At 39.6% G+C, this 17,727-nt stretch overlaps 1 protein-coding gene across 4 annotated transcripts in view; it reads left to right on the top strand.

Annotated features, from left to right (window-relative positions):
* The window catches only part of SLC9C2 (solute carrier family 9 member C2 (putative)), a 101,581-nt gene that overhangs the window by 32,352 nt on the left and 51,502 nt on the right, over positions 1 to 17,727 (top strand). For 3 of the 4 annotated variants that reach the window (XM_061383240.1, XM_061383238.1, XM_061383241.1), the window contains 5 exons: positions 527 to 670; positions 2,937 to 3,105; positions 8,212 to 8,293; positions 14,043 to 14,209; positions 14,779 to 14,877. In XM_061383240.1, the coding sequence (XP_061239224.1) occupies positions 527 to 670; positions 2,937 to 3,105; positions 8,212 to 8,293; positions 14,043 to 14,209; positions 14,779 to 14,877 (661 nt within the window). The remainder of the gene's footprint in view (positions 1 to 526; positions 671 to 2,936; positions 3,106 to 8,211; positions 8,294 to 14,042; positions 14,210 to 14,778; positions 14,878 to 17,727) is intronic. The other variant, XM_061383239.1, reaches the window with a different exon arrangement.

The following is a 17,727-nucleotide window of genomic DNA, read 5'->3' as shown; positions in this document are numbered from 1 at the left end:
TCCCTGTCCATCACCATCTCCCGGAGTTCATTCAAACTCACGTCCATCGAGTCAGTGATGCCATCCAGCCATCTCATCCTCTGTCGTTCCCCTCTTCCTCCAGCCCCCAATCCCTCCTAGTTTATTTATAATGTTTATTAATATCAACATAATACAATGTAGTGACTCAATATTTTTATAGTTTTTACTCCATTTAAAGTTATTATAAAACGATGGCTATATTTTCCTGTGCTATATATCTTTTTTGCTTATTTATTTTATACATAGTAGTTTTTATCTCTTAATCCCTTACTCCTATCTTGCTCTTCTTTTTCCCCACTGGTAACCACTAGTTTGTCCTCTATATCTGTGAATCTGATTCCAACAAAATAGTTTTTAAATGTTGATAGTAGCGGTGATGGAGGCAAAGACCTCTACTAAGACAAGAATGGTAGATATGTGATAGATGCTTTTATGTGAAAAGGAAACTTTTTTTTTTTTTAAAAGCACATCCCTTAAAGTGTGATTTCCTTTCCATTTATCCTAGGTTTCTAATAATGTTTTCATGTATATTCCAACATTTAATATACACTTTCTTTGGCATCGTAATTGGATGTGGAGAAGTCAAATATTTTCAATTTCACACTGTAGTTTTCATGTTTATCTTATTTGTAACAGTGAATTTTGTAAGGTAAGGATTATAATTTAAAGTTTGCTTACTGGACTCAGGTTCTCAAGTCCAGAATTAGAATTGAGAAGTGGGTTATAGCAAAAGGAGCTATGGACATGCAGTCAGGAAACCTGTATTGTTGTCAAGGTCCTGACAATAGCTTGCTGTGGAACTGTGGGGAAGTCTATTTACTCTTCAAGGTTTCATCTGTAAAAAGAGAAGGGGCAGAACAGCAGCATCAGCAGAACCCATGAGCTTGATAGAGATGCAAATTCATGAGCCCATCTCATTTAACTGATTTGAATCTCTGGAGATAAGATGCAGGGAACTGTTTCAACATGTTTAAGTGTGAGCACCCCAGGAACCAGATTAATAGCTCCTAACATTTTATTGACTTCATCATCATTTATTATTGTCATAACTATGATAAAGCCATTTATTTAACATTAAACTGTGCCTAGTATGTCACAAGAAAATAAAGTGTGTCACAGTTTCCATTGTTTCCCCATCTATTTGCTGTGAAATGATGGGACCAGCTGCCATGATCTTAGTTTTTTGAATGTTGAGTTTAAGCCAGGTTTTTCACTCTCCTCTTTCACCTTCATCAAGAGGCTCTTTAGTTCCTCTTCGCTTTATGCTGTAAAGAGACTTATTGAGAAAAATGTTTTGGAGATGGTGAGTCAAACAAAGGCCTGGATGTCATAATCATTGTTAGCATGTGTTAAGTGCGGACCACCATCATTCTAAGCCCTATGAATGTTACTTCATTTAGTTGAATCTTCATGAAAGTCCTTTGAGGCAATTCAGTGATTATTATTTTTCCATTTTACAAATGAAGAAATTGAGGCTTGAAAAGATTAAATAACTTGCTTAAGGTTTCATGGTAATAAAAGTCTAAATTTGAACCTAAGTAGACTGACTCCAGAGCCTTTGCTAAACTGCCTTTCTCTCTTTGATATCAAGAAATAACATTAGTTCTATTTCATCTGGACTCAATGGTATTTTAGAGAAAAATTGTTTAGTAAGGCTGAAAATGTTGCTAATCACTTTGTGAAAAACTTAAATGCAAGGTGAAGGTGCTGTGCTGTGCTAAGTCACTCAGTCATGTCCGACTCTTTGCGACCCCGTGGATTGTAGCCCACCAGGCTCCTCTGTCCATGGGGATTCTCCAGGCAAGAATACTAGAATGGGTTGCCATGCCCTCCTCCAGGGGATCTTCCCAACCCAAGGATCGAACCCAGGTCTCCTGCATTGCAGGTGGATTCTTTACTATCTGAGCCACTGACAAGCTCCTTAGAAGGTCATGGCAGGATTCAGAAATTAGACCAGGAGGACCTGTAGATCATGAAGAGTTTGTCCAAATTAATTATATATATTATAGATGGCAAATTGTAGATAACAGGAATCCTCTAAATTGTCTTATGAAATTCATAGCTAAGTGACTGATACACAATATCTTTTTTGAAGCTGAAATATATCAATTGTATTTCTGTTGAAATCTCATTTGAAGGACAATGAGATGCAAGTGGATTACAGATGGAATTTAAATTTTAGCATAGAGTCCTATAGAAAAATAATCTATAGTGAAAGGAGGCAGGAATTGAAATTATTTGTGTGATTTAGTGTATGATTCTTAGGGTGGCTCAGCTGGTAAAGAATCCCCCTGCATTGTGGGAGACCTGGGTTCAATCCCTGGGTTGGGAAGATCCCCTGGAGAAGGGAATGACTACCCACTCCAGTATTCTGGCCTGGAGAACTCCAAGGACTGTATATCCATGGGATTGCAAACAGTCGGACATGACTGAGTGACTTTCACCTTCACTTTCTTGTAGCAGCTCAAAAAAATTTGGTTGAGCTAAATTTATTAAAGTGTCTACAATGATTTTACTTTTTCCTCATGACAGGTCCTCCTGGTCTAATTTCTGAATCCTGTCATGACCTTCCAGGGAGCTTGTCAATGTTATCTGAAGAAGTTTCCCTGCAGGGATTTACTACTAAAATCCTAAGCAGCACACACTAGTATTAATGATAATTTCTTATACTTGTATAGAACTTCTAGCTGTATTTTTCAAGATTTGAGTATTATATGCAAAATTTAGATAGTAGATTTGGTTAGTCCCAGAAAGTTTGAACAACTTATCAATAAACTGGATTGACTTCTCTTTTCTGAAAAAATTTTCATGAAATTTAGTATTTACTACATAATATCAACCATATTAAAAAAAAAAAACCCAAAACACATGAATACATAAGGTGTGATTTAAACTAAATGTTTTTCTTTCAACAGGTTTGTTACTGTTGTGTTAGTGAGCCCTATTCTGATGCATTCAAGTTATGAGTACAACTGGAGGTGGGGAATTGTTATAGCATGGTCTGGAATTAAAGGAGTTTTTAGCTTGCTATTTGCTCCTGAGGTTCATAATCTGGCTGAACAAAGAGTAGAGTCACCACAGCTGGTAAGAAAAATCATATACCATGATTATTCATATTTACTCATTTTTATTTTGTAGCAGTTTTCATAGTACCCAGTAATAAAAGCTAACCATTTAAAAAATTAGATTTGGAGAATGCGTTCTTTTAATTAGAAAGGAGCTTATGGAGGAAAGTTTATGTTGATGGTGTGAAAGGGACCAAATATCAAGTAATGGTGATGGCTGTGGGAGTGAGATACACTTGGGATTTGAATTCGGGCCCCACCATTCACAGGTTGAGTGATCTTTGGTGAGTTTTTTATACTTGTGGGACTTCAAGTTGAGGATCACAGTGATGCTTAGTAAAACGCTTGACAGCTTAGTAAATGTTCAATAGGTGTTGAACATAAAAATGCTGTTTTTCAAGAGCTGTCAGAAAGTATGAAAAAACCAGAACCCTGTCTAGAGCATTCCAGTTCCTATAGCATCAGAATGAAAACTGAAATGCTTATTAAATATACTAAGAAAAAAAGATTTTATAAATGTTTGAATTAAGGATCTAGTGAATATTTATATCTTTTCAGTTCAGTTCAGTCGCTCAGTCGTGTTCAACTCTTTGCAACCCGTGGACTGCAGCATGCCAGGATTCCCTGTCCATCTCCAACTCCCGGAGTTTACTCAAACTCATGTCCACTGAGTTGGTGATGCCATCCAACCATCTCATGTTCTGTCATCCCTGTCTCCTCCCACCTTCAGTCTTTACCAGCATCAGGGTCTTTTCAAATGAGTCAGTTCTTCACATCAGGTGTCCAAAGTATTCGAGTTCCAGCTTCAGCATCAGTCCTTCCAATGAACACCCAGGACTGATCTCCTTTAGGATGGACTGGTTGGATCTCCTTGCAGTCCAAGGGACTCTCAAGAGTCTTCTCCAACACCACAGTTCAAAAGCATCAATTATTTGGCACTCAGTTTTCTTTGTAGTCCAACTCTCACATCCATACATAACTACTGGAAAAACCATAGCTTTGACTAGATGGACCTTTGTTGGCAAAGTAACGTCTCTGCTTTTTAATATGTTGTCTACATTGATCATAACTTTTCTTCCAAGGAGGAAGCATCTTTTAATGTCATGGCTGCAGCCACTATCTGGAGTGATTTTGAATCCCAAAAAAATAAAGTCAGCCACTGTTTCCACTGTTTCCCCATCTATTTGCCATGAAGTGATGGGACCAGATGCCATGATCTTAGTTTTCTGAATGTTGAGCTTTAAGCCAACTTTTTCACTTTCCTCTTTCACTTTCATCAAGAGGCTCTTTAGTTCTTCTTCACTCTCTGCCATAAGTGTGGTGTCATCTGCAGGTTGTTGATATTTCTCCTGGCAATCTTGATTCCAGCTTGTATTTCATCCATTCAGCCCAGCATTTCTCATGATGTACTCTGCATATAAGTTAAATAAGCAGTGTGACAATATACAGCCTTGATGTACTTCTTTTCCTATTTGGAACCAGTCTGTTTTTGCTTCCTGACATGCATACAGATTTCTTAAGAGGCAGGTCAGGTGGTCTGGTATTCCCATCTCTTGAAGAATTTTCCACAGTTTATTGTGATCCACACAGTCAAAGGCTTTGACGTAGTCAATAAAGCAGAAGTAGATGTTTTTCTGGAACTCTCTTGTTTTTTCGATGATCCAGTGGATGTTGGCAATTTGATCTCTGGTTCCTCTGTCTTTTCTAAATCCAGCTTGAACATCTGGAAGTTCACGGTTCACTGTTGAAGCTGGCTTGGAGAATTTTGAGCATTACTTTACTAGCGTGTGAGATGAGCGCAATTGTGTGGTAGTTTGAGCATTCTTTGGCATTACCTTTCTTTGGGATTGGAATGAAACTGACCTTTTCCAGTCCTGTGGCCACTGCTGAGTTTTTCCAAATTTGCTGACATATTGAGAGCATCACTCTCACAGCATTGTCTTTTAGGATTTGAAATAGCTCAACTGGAATTCCATCACCTCCACTAGCTTTCTTCGTAGTGATGCTTCCTAAAGCCCACTCAACTTCACACTCCAGGATGTTTGGCTCTAGGTGAGTGATCACAATATCCTGATCATCTGGCTCATGAAGATCTTTTTTGTATAGTTCTTCTGTGTATTCTTGCTACTTCCTCTTAATATCTTCTGCTTCTGTTAGGTCCATACCATTTCTGTCCTTTATCGAGCCCATCTTAGCATGAAAAGATGCATAGTATCTTTCCCTTGGTATCCCTCTATCACTTGAAGAGATCTCTAGTCTTTTCCATTCTATTGTTTTCCTCTATTTCTTTGCATTGGTCACTGAGGAAGGCTTTCTTATCTCTCCTTGCTGTTCTTTGGAACTCAGCATTCAAATGGATATATCTTTCCTTTTCTCCTCTGCTTTTTACTTCTCTTCACAGCTATTTGTAAGGCCTCCTCAGACAACCATTTTGCCTTTCTTTTTATTGGGGATGGTCTTGATCCCTGCCTCCTGTGCAATGTCACGAACCTCCGTCCATAGTTCTTCAGGCACTCTGTCTATCAGATCTAATCCCTTGAATCTATTTCTCACTTCCACTGTATAATCGTAAGGGATTTAATTTAGGTCATACCTGAATTGTCTAGTGGTTTTCCCCATTTTCTTCAATTTAAGTCTGAATTTGGCAGTGAGGAGTTCGTGATCTGAGCCACAGTCAGCTCCAGTCTTGTCTTTGCTGACTGTATAGAGCTTCTCCGTCTTTGGCTGCAGAGAATTTAATTAATCTGATTTCAGTGTTGACCATCTGGTGATGTCCATGTGTAGTCTTCTCTTGTGCTTTGGAAGAGGGTGTTTGCTATGACTGGTTCGTTCTCTTGGCAAAGCTCTATTAGCCTTTACCCTGCTTCATTCTGTACTCCAAGGCCAAATTTGCCTGTTACTCCAGGTATTTCTTGACTCCCTACTTTGGATTCCAGTCCCCGATCATGAAAAGGACATCTTTTTTGGGTGTTAGTTCTAGAAGGTCTTGTAGGTTCTTCACAGAACTATTCAGCTTTTTCAGCATTATTGTTTGGGGCATAGACTTGGTTTACTGTGATACTGAATGGTTTGCCCTAGAAACAAACAGAGATCATTCTGTTGTTTTTGAGATTGTATCCAAGGACTGCATTTTGAACTCTTTGGTTGAATGTGATGGATACTCCATTTCTTCTAAGGGATTCTTGCCCACAGTAGTGGATAGAATGGTCATCTGAGTTAAATTCACCCATCCCAATCCATTTTAGTTTGCTGATTCCTCAAATGTTGATATTCATTCTTGCCATGTCCTGTTTGACCACTTCCAACTTGCCTTGGTTCATGGACCTAACATTCCAGGTTCTTGTGCAGTATTGCTCTTCACAGCATTGGACTTTACTTCCATCACCAGTCACATCCACAACTGGGTGTTGTTTTTGCTTTGGCTCTGTCTCTTCATTCATTCTTTATGTCGTTTAGGGCTAAATAAAAAATTAATTTCTTAAAAATTTTGGCCTAGGCTACATTATCCATAGTGCAAGACAGAACTTGGTTTCCTTTCTACTCTCTCTCAAAACCTTTTCCCCATGGGCCACCCAGTGGATTTCCAGGCCAGAGGGAAATCAGGCAGTGGCAGCATCAGTGAGATGCCAGGGAAGGTCCAGAGAGCGCAGAACATCTGCTGACAGTGTTAGCGTACCTTGGTATTTGTGACAGTACTCTGTGAGCTCACTGGATAGGTTGTTAGAAGTTTCTAGAAGTCCCAGGATACTCCTGCCACTTGCTGGTGAGATGAATCTCAGACCTACTCCTGGGAAGGCAAAAAGTGCCTAAATAATGTGAATTAAGAACACTACCCATCAGGACTTCCCTGGTGGTCCACTGGTTAAGTCTTTACCTTCCAATGCAGGGGGTGTGGGTTCGATCCTTATTCAGAGAGCTGAGATCCTACTTCCACTGGGGCCAAGAAGCCAAAACATAAAACAGAGACAATATTTTAACAAATTCAATAAAGACTTTAAAAATAGTTCATTCCAAAAAAAAATTCTTATATAAAGAAAGAGTACTACCCACCTCCCAAGGAACCTTAATCTGGAGGTAAATGTACAGAGTTTTTTGATATTATCCTACTGCAAGTACAGAATTTTCTCTTCTTTGCTCTTTTACTCCTGTCCTAGAAGATCCTAGGAGTACGGTAGTTTTTCAGATGTCTTTTCTGGAAGGAGCAAATATCACCTCCCTCATCTTGTATGTGAGGAAACCAAAACCAAACAAAAATAGCATGTTAGTGAAAGAACTCAGGTACCCTAACTCCCCAAAGAGAAAGAGCTGATTTTTTAATGGTGCTTTAAAAAATAATGGAGTATCATAATCCTCGCCATCTTTCCTGAGGATTTATACTCCATGTCTGTGGGCATGGTCTGGAAATGCATTTGGAGTCCAAATATACCTGTGGTTTTGCAGAGAGTTTGGGTCCTTCTATGTTCCAGAGGAAAAGAATAATGACCAGTATTTGAGTTCCCTCAGTTTTCTTTTGTGCAGGGAATTGGCCTAAAACCAAGACAATGAAATGTTAACTAACATGTGAGTATCATTTTCCAGTGTTTCCCAAATTTGTCTGATGTTATGAATCTGTTTGATGCTACCCCAGACCTACAGAGTCAGAATCTGCAGGGAATTAACCTGGGAGTCAGTGTCTTTAAGAAGCACTTCAGGTGCTTATTAAATAAGATTAGTCATTTGGGATATGCTCTCTGAAGACACACTGCTACTAACTCCATGTTTCTGTAAAGGACGTTGAGACTCAGAGTAGTTAAGTTCACTGGCCTCAAATTCCATGGTTAGTAAATGGCAGAGCCAAGATCTACAAATGTGGTTATGCTTCTGTGCGGTGCCTCTCTGAACCCCACTGCAGTTCTTCAGAACTTCTTATAAGGCTTTATGTAGTAAATGCTTGTGGTAGGTGCAGTTCCCTGTCACCACTGCCTGCTGTTGCTGAACTTCCTGCCCCAAAACAGCCCTTTTGCTTCTTCTTACTTAGCAGAGGTAGGATTTAAAAATGTGGATTAAGGTTGAGTTTTGTTGGTGATTAACTGAACAATGATTCCCTTTGGAGAACTTATTAATGTGTGTCTGTTTTGTCTTTCAGTTTATATTGTACATACAAGTAATATCCTTAATGACCTTGGGAATAAATTCATACGTGATGACTCGTTTGGCCAAGACATTAGGTAAAGTCTACTTAACCAGGAAGAATAATGCGAACAGATTGTTGAGGGAGAGGGTGGGATGATTTGGGAGAATGGCATTGAAACATGTATAATATCATATAAGAAACTAATTGCCAGTCCAGGTTCGACGCAGGATGCACGGTGCTTGGGGCTGGTGCACTGGGATGACCCAGAGGGACGGTATGGGGAGGGAGGTTGCGGGGGGCGGGGGGGTGGTTCAGGATGGGGAACACGTGTGCACCCCTGGCGGATCCATGTTGATGTATGGCAAAACCAATACCATATTGTAAAGTAATTAGCCTCCAATTAAATAAATTTAAATTAAAAAAAAAAAAAGAGGTGAGGAGGGAAGGCCTAGGATGGAATGGTCAGCCCTGAGGCAAAGAACATGGAGCAATGAACTTGAAAAGGAGCTAAGAAGCTTAGCTCAATCCCATTTATAGACTGAAAAACACTCAAATCAACTTTTGTGGTGATTTTAATGTTTTCTGTAACTCACTAAACCTGCCATTTTTGCATCTCTGTCTTTTTCCCAAAGTTATAAAAATTTTTAAAAAACAACAAAGTTTTCAAATTTTGGAATAAAGTATAGAAAAAGAAAAGATTGTTGCTGGAGGTGGGACATTTCTTCTGGAGCTCAAGGAATTGATCATGAAATCACTCAGTTTTCATTCACTCCCTGTTAATAGAAACCACATTAAGAGTGACTTAAACAAGACAGAAGTTGTTTCCCACCACCCCCCATCAGAAAATCAAGAAGAGTGGGATGGTTCTTTTCTACGAGGTTGTCCAGAGATTTCAAATCCTTCTCTTTCATTCCTCCTCTGCTTCCCAGAGTGTTGCTCTTGTCTGCAGGGTAGAAGTGGGCTCACAGTCACAGTTGTCTTCAATCCAGTCAACTAGAAAGGGAAAATGGGGTGGGAGTGATGGTGGTGGTGATGGTGTCAGTGGAGAGTAAGGAGCTTATTTAAAGAAGCTTCCTTCTGCCTCTAGAAGTTGTACATATCATTACCACTCACAGACCATTGGCCAGAACTTAGTCTCATGGGCACACAACAGCAAAGGAAGATGGGAAGTACTATTTTAACTGACTGGTCATGTGCTTAGCCAAAGCATGGAGATTCTATTGGGAAAGAAAGAAGAGAATGAAGGGGAGCCGTAAGCAGGCTCTGCCAGAGTTGCCTGTTTCTAGAAAATATGTAAAGCTGTTGATAATAAAATATATAAATATAATAAAATCACAAAAAGGCCCATGATCAATAGAGAAATCAGGATAAGATAATCAGTGGTTTAATGGCAACCTACCCAGTACTCTTGCCTGGGAGATCCCATGGATAGAGGAGCCTGGTAGGCTGCAGTCCATGGGGTCTCGAAGAGTCGGACACGACTGAGCGACTTCCCTTTCACTTTTCACTTTCATGCATTGGAGAAGGAAATGGCAACCCACTCCAGTGCTCTTGCCTGGAGAATCCCAGGGGCGGTGGAGCCTGGTGGGCTGCCGTCTATGGGGTCACACAGAGTCGGACACGACTGAAGCGACTTAGCAGCAGTGGAGTCCATGAGGAGAGAGAGGGTGGGGCAGAATTACACAGAGTCTTGGAGGAGTAAGGCCTTAATATCATTCAGTGTCCCATGGCCTGATCCTCAGCTTTGCTGGTGCAGAGACCTGATTTTGTCAGAGTGTCTAGAATTAATCAGATGGCCGGAAATTTACATCTGTTGCACTCCCAGGAGAATAGAGAAGCAGCAGAAAATCAATTTATTAATTTATAATGAGGATGATTTCTGTGTCTGAAATAATTGTGATCATTATTCAGGGTTTTCACCTCTAAATATCAATCTCCTTAATAAATCAAATTGGTAATCAGAAGGTTTTTGGGAAGGTGTGGAACTTGGGAGAGGTTGATGGAAGGGTACTGAGGAAGGAGAGTTCTTATAAATAGAGAAATAGCTTGGTGAATTCAGCTTCTCTGCTTGTATCTTGCCATAGTTCTGCCCACTCCTGAAACTGTGCCATATCAACACTATGGCAGAGCTTCTTGTGAAAGCTGACCTCAAAGTCCAGGGCTCCAGTATATGAATAGGACTAGGAAATGGGGCAGAATTTTGGCAGCGCTTCTTCTCCCCCAGTCATGGGGTTTGCTCTTGTTTGCAGTGGAAAGTTGTGCTCGGGCCAGCATGAGCTTGCTACGCTGGAGTGTGAGTGAAGTTAACTCAATCCCTGAAGGTTTGCTTACACCTCCCTTCCCACCAATTTTCATAGGCTTTCAGGGATCCAGACCCACTCTGCTCTCTTGGCTTATGACATGGCATCTGGTTTTCTCCCGTGCTTGTTTGCTTGAGGTTGCTCTTACTCTGATACTCAGAAACAAGTTCAAGAGGTTTTACTATCATGGAAACATTTTTTTCTTCTCCTTTTCTTCCCATACAATTTTTTTTTTATTGTATTTACGTGAACTGTAAACTTCCAGATATTCAAGCTGGTTTTAGAAAAGGCAGAGGAACCAGAGATCAAATTGCCAACATCCGCTGGATCATCGAAAAAGCAAGAGAGTTCCAAAAAAACATCTATTTCTGCTTTATTGACTATGCCAAAGCCTTTGACTGTGTGGGTCACAATAAACTGTGGAAAATTCTGAAAGAGATGGGAATACCAGACCACCTGACCTGCCTCTTGAGAAACCTATATGCAGGTCAGGAAGCAACAGTTAGAACTGGACATGGAAGAACAGATTGGTTCCAAATAGGAAAAGGAGTACGTCAAGGCTGTATATTGTCACCCTGCTTATTTAACTTATATGCAGAGTACATCATGAGAAACGCTGGACTGGAAGAAGCACGAGCTAGAATCAAGATTGCCGGGAGAAATATCAATAACCTCAGATATGCAGATGACACCACCCTTATGGCAGAAAGTGAGGAGGAACTAAAACGCCTCTTGATGAAAGTGAAAGAGGAGAGTGAAAAAATTGGCTTAAAGCTCAACATTCAGAAAACTAAGATCATGGCATCCGGTCCCATCACTTCATGGCAAATAGATGGGGAAACAGTAGAAACAGTGTCAGACTTTATTTTTTGGGCTCCAAAATCACTACAGATGGTGACTGCAGCCATGAAATTAAAAGACACTTACTCCTTGGAAGGAGGGTTATGACCAACCTAGATAGCATATTCAAAAGCAGAGATATTACTTTCCCAACAAAGGTCCATCTAGTCAAGGCTATGGTTTTTCCTGTGGTAATGTATGGATGTGAGTGTTGGACTGTGAAGAAAGCTGAGTGCCGAAGAATTGATGCTTTTGAACTGTGGTGTTGGAGAAGACCCTTGAGAGTCCCTTGGCCTGCAAGGAGATCCAACCAGTCCATCCTAAAGGAGATCAGTCCTGGGTGTTCATTGAAAGGACTGATGCTAAAGCTGAAACTCCAGTACTTTGGCCACCTGATGCAAAGAGCTGACTCATTTGAGAAGACCCTGATGCTGGGAAAGATTGAAGGCAGGAGGAGAAGGGGACGACAGAGGATGAGATGGCTGGATGGCATCACCGACTCGATGGGCGTGAGTTTGAGTGAACTCCAGGAGTTGGTGATGGACAGGGAGGCCTGGCGTGCTGTGATTCATGGGGTTGCAAAGAGTCGGACACAACTGAGCAACTGAACTGAACCTCAGAATTTTCATTATGAAACAAATATATATGGCACATACTTTATCCTCAGAATCGATGCTCATCCTTTCTGGAATTACTCTCATGTTACCATGTAATTGACAAAACTGAATTTTATCAGGCAGAATTTCAAATTAGCTTCTTCCACCTGGTCTAATGCTTTTAAGAGAGCCATCCTCTGAATCTAGAGCTTGTCAGGCTAAGTGAAGTAAGTTATAAAGAGAAAAACAAATACCATATGATATCACTTATGTGGAATCTAATAAAAATAAGACACACATGAACACATTTATGAAACAAAAACAGGCTTACAGATATAGAGAACAGACTTGTGGTTGCCAGGAGGGAAGGGAGGGAAGGGCTGGGAATTTGGGATTAGCAAACACAAACCTTTACATATAGGATGGATAAACAACAAGGGCCTACTCTATAGCACAGGGAACTATATTCAATGTCCTGTGATAAATCATAATGGAAAAGAATATGTGTGTGTGTGTGTGTGTGTGTGTGTGTATGTTTGTATATTAGAGCAAGGCCTCCCTTGTGGCTCAGCTGGTAAAGAATCCGCCTGCAATGCAGGAGACCTGGGTTCGATCCCTGGGTTGGGAAGATCCCCTGGAGAAGGGAAAGGCTACCCACTCCCAGTATTCTGGCCTGGAGAATTTCACTGGACTGTATGTATAGTCCATAGTATCGCAAAGAGTTGGACATGACTGAGCAACTTTCACTCACTCATGTATATATATAACACTATCACTTTGCTGTCCAGCAGAAATTAAACACAACATTGTAAATCAACTATACTTCAATAAAATTTAAAAGAAAGGAGAGAGAGGGAAAGATTCATCCTCATATTCTTCCAGAATCATCTTAAACACAGGAGTTCATTCAAATGTACTGGTACAACCAATCCGTCCCCTCATACCCGTGTTTTCCCAGAGCAACTGGAAAGTGGCTGTTGCTCATCCTAATGGGTGGGATGTAATTACACAAATGAATAAACTTCCTCCTAGTGTGCTCTATGCTATGGGAATTTTAAATCCAAAGCTAACACATGCTAACTCTTTAGCATGCAATCAAATGCATCTTTGCTGTGGACCGTAGAGAACTGAGAGGGATATGATTTCAAATCTTCTTTAATCCCTGAAAATTTCAAATATCAAACACCACAGGGTCCTGTAGAGAATGCAATAAAGTTAAACTGAAACATTTTAATAACGTTTTAAACTATTTGAGATCTCATATGCAGTTATGAAGAGATTAACATTTAATTGATGTATAGTTGATTTAGATGTTTTGTTAGTTTCTGCTGTACAGCAAAGTGATTCATTTATACATATGTGTACATTCTTTTTTATATTCTTTTCCATTATGCTTTATCATAGGATGTTTAATGCAGTTCCCTATGCTATACAGTAGAATCTTATTTTTTATTGAGAACAGTTTTATTGAGATGGAATTCTGAGTGTGTAGGCTGAGCTCACTAATTAAATTTCTCCTTTTGGTAAGCAAGCTTGATAGCTGTAACTTCAAATTGATACTTCAGGATGATACAAACTGCCACAAATTTTGGACGTAAAGATTTGCTGGTCAGGAAACAGAGATGTTAAATTGGAGGCATCTCTATTGCAGTGGTCTTTAAATTTTATTATGTATAAGAATCAGTTGGAGAAATTGCTAAAATGAAAATTCTCAGGCCAGTCAGATTCTCCAGACATGGGGCAAAGCCCAGGAATAATTCAACAGGCAATTCTTCTACCTGTAGAAGGTACAGGTAATCTTCCATACTTTGAGAAATACTGACTGGATGACTTGAAATAGTGAGTCATGTTTCTAGCTATAGGAAACAAAAAGAAACTAAGAAAACATTCTTTAGCAGTTGAGTCAGATAAAGTTGAGCTGCACAGCCAAAAGGAAATGGGTATTTGGGTAATTTTCTGGAAAATTTTGGACAAATAGTTGTCCTTGCTCTAAGCACTCTGATTTGGTTCTGCAGGTGATGCCAAGATTTCACTACATCATGCAACATTTCGATTCCCTGTGCATTCTTCACTATTTTATTAAGGTCCTTCCTTTTCTTTGTCATAGATTTGTGTGTCCTTTCCATTCCAAGACAGATGGCCATGCAAAATGCCATTAAGCACATCCAGGAGATGATACAGAGCAGAATAACTTTATTTAAAACAGAAAAACTTTTGACAAATGTTAATTGGACCTTAGTAGAAGAAAAAACAAAGATTGAATACATCATTCCTGTGAGTTGATTCCTGGCAAAAACTAGTCCTTTCCCTTTCTATTTCTTTTGTTTATTATGCAAAACTTGATTCTGCTGGTTATAGGACAGGATACTGAAGAGAGATACATTTACTAGCTTTTTTCTATCAGCCAAAATACTCTGAATTCTGTCTCTGAACAGATATTGGTGATCTAGCCTTATTTGCCAAATACAAGAGAACTGGTGTTTTTACAAATAGGCTGATTGAGTCACTATGAATGGCTTCTGCCAGGGTGATATTTTCCAGCTGGTTGAGGAAGCGAGCGATCTCTCCCTATACAAGTACTATTCAAAAGCAGAAAACACAGGCAGCTTCAGAGAGCAGTCAAACATAGACCGGTTTGGGGAAGAATTTGGTTTCTAAATCTCCCCAAATGAATAGTTACTTCACCACAATTGAAATCAACATTTCTAACGTGAGAATGTTTTTCACTTACACACAGCCCTTCATTTTAGCAATTCTGATTTGAGTTATTGGAATCTTAGTCAAGCAGAGTATTTGACAGCTCCTAATCCTTTTTACTTATTTTTAACTCTGTCTCTGTTCAGACTCCTCATGTTTCCAGTGACAATAAGGCGAAGGAAGAGTTCCCAACAGATGAAGTTTTAATAGAAGAAGCCCGATTGCATGTAGCTATAATCCAAATAGTTAGTATCCTTCACATAATCTGCTTTTTATTTATGTATTTTATTCTTGCAATGTTTTTAATTCTTACATATGGTTTTCAGATGACTAGAAAAATTTTCACCTTTTGATTGGTTGTTAAACTTTGATTTATTAAAGTTAGAAAAATAAATTTCTAAGGCTTTAAATTCAAGTTACAAACCTTATTCTATTTCTAAGTCTAGCAAATTTTAGCAGTTCATTCTTAGGGAGCCTTTGAATAATATTTTGTGCCATTTACACAATTAAACATCTTCAAATATTTGAAACTGCTTTCACAGATTTAAGTATGTTAGTTCCTTTTATATAAAATGTTCTCAAGTGCTTATTTAACTCTTGTAAATCTAATAAGCTAAAATCTAATGAATTAAACATTCTCTTAAAATATTTAAGATTTAATATTTGAATGTTATAGTGTAAACATAGATTATGAGATAAAATCAAGTTTGAATCAACTTATCAAATTGTACATTTAAAACTAGGGTTTTATCCTAATAGTACAAATTTTATTCAAATTTACAAGTATGTACTTGCTCATTATGCCCGGAATCCTTCCTTTTTATTTTCAATTTAGAATCTATTATGAAGAATTTCTAACGCATACAAAAGTAGATAAAATAGTGTACCAAACCTCCACGTACCTATCACTCAGCCTTCACAAACATCCACACATGACCAGCCTTGCCCCGTCTGCACCCTCAGTCACTCTCTCATCTCCCAGTTTATTCTGAAACAAATCCCAGATGTTATTCAATATATCATTTCATCTGCAAATATTTCAGTATGTATCTTGAAATTTTAAAGTCTTAAAAAACAGTAAAATACTAATATTGTGCCTAAAGATTAATTCCTTAATAACATCAAATATTGGTCAATGATCAGTTTTCCAGTTATCTCATAAATGTGATCAATGCATAGTTCCCGCTTACATCTTTAAATTGCATTTCAATGAAATCATATATTGCAATTAATGAATATGTACTTTGCTTGCATGCGTGCTATCGCTTGAGTTGAATGTGACTCTGCAACCCTATGGACTGCAGCCCACCAGGCTTCTCTGTCCATGGGATTTTCAAGGCAAGAATACCAAAGTGGGTTTTCATACCCTCCTGCAGGGGATCTTCCTGACCCTGGGATCAAACCACATCTCCTGTGGCTCCTGACTTGCAGGTGGATTCTTTACTGCTGAACCATCGGGGAAGCCCAGAATATGTAATTTAGGTCTCTTTTAATCTATAAATTCCTCTTTTTTTTTCTATTGAAAAAAGGACATATTTCTTCTTAATACAAAAACATTAACACTATATTGATTTAAAAACATTTCTATAGTTAATTTAAAATGTTCTCAGAATTTGGAAGGTTCTTACCCAGAGATATAAAGTATGGTCATGAATTCTTTGTAGAACCAATCTCCTATTGAGAGGTAGTTTCTATATCCCTCCCCATTGTTGAACTTGGGTTGCTCTTGTGACTTGTTTTGACCAGGAATATGTAGCCAAATGACTTTGGGAATGTATTGGAGCCTTGAGGAGAGTTACAACTTCCCCCATCTTCCACTTTGAATACCACCCTGAGATTGTCATGTGAGGAAGCTGGCCTAGCCTTTGAAGGATGAGAGGCATACAGCTGAGAGTCAATACCCTACTACCAGACTTTGCAAATGAAGCCACTTTAATTTAAGGCTTGGGATAGTAGACTCAAACTCTTGATGGTAAGAGATGCAAAGAATCTGTGACCATATAAAATGTACCATGTTCTGCTCACTGGCCACAGATATTTATATCCCTCCTACGGCTTCCCTGATGGCTCAGTGGTAAAGAAACTGCCTGCCAAACGGGAGACATGGGTTCGATCCCTGGGTCAGGAAGATCCCCTGGAGAAGGAGATGGTAACCTACTTCAGTATTCTTGCCTGGGAAATCTCATGAACAGAGGGGCCTGGTAGACTACAGTCCACAGGGTCACAAAGAGTTGGACATGACTTAGCTTTCAGAGGAGGTACAAAGCAAAACACACTCATCTTTTTCTAAGACACTGTATCCCACCCCCAACTCAGATAAGCTTTATCGCATTATGGTAGCAAATTCAAAGTCTGGTATCTCATGATGTTCATTTAGTCTAGGATTGCTCAGGCTCCTTGGTTGTATCTCTTTAAGTATGATTCCTCTTGATACACAGAACAGTGGACTAAAAAGAGAAGTTACTTGTCTCCTCAGCCTCCACCTCTACCACCATCCCTAATCCCAACTTTCAGTGGTAATCAACAGACATTTCCGTTCAAGAAGGAAGAGAACAGGAAGTGTTGATTAATCACTGGTCCTTGGCAGTTCTGAAACCCAGCTGGGCATATGACCTAGTTCTCCTCATTCTATTATCACAGGAGGTAACCCATGTTTGGGCTTCCCGTGTGGCACTAGTGGTAAAGAACCCACCTCCCAGTGCAGGAGATGTAAGAGATGAGGGTTTGATCTCTGTGTTGGGAAGATCCCCTGGAAAAGGGAATGGTAACCCACTCCATGCACTGGAGAAGGAAATGGCAACCCACTCCAGTATTCTTGCCTGGAGAATCCCAGGGGCGGTGGAGCCTGGTGGGCTGCTGTCTGTGGGGTCGCACAGAGTCAGACACGACTGAAATGACTTAGCAGCGGCAGCAGCAGCAACCCACTCCAATATTCTTGCCTGGAGAATCCCATGGACAGAGAGGAACCTGGCAGGCACTGTCCATAGGGTCACAAAGAGTTAGACACGACTGAAGTGACTTAGTATGCATGCATGTAATCATGTTTGTGACAGTGATCTTCTCAGACTGATTTCTGCCAGTAGAAATGGAAATTC

Source organism: Bos javanicus, chromosome 16 (genome assembly GCF_032452875.1).
Source record: "Bos javanicus breed banteng chromosome 16, ARS-OSU_banteng_1.0, whole genome shotgun sequence".
Taxonomy (NCBI): Eukaryota; Metazoa; Chordata; class Mammalia; order Artiodactyla; family Bovidae; genus Bos; species Bos javanicus.
Note: the sequence above shows the minus strand (reverse complement) of the source record. Positions and strands in the feature narration are given on the sequence as shown.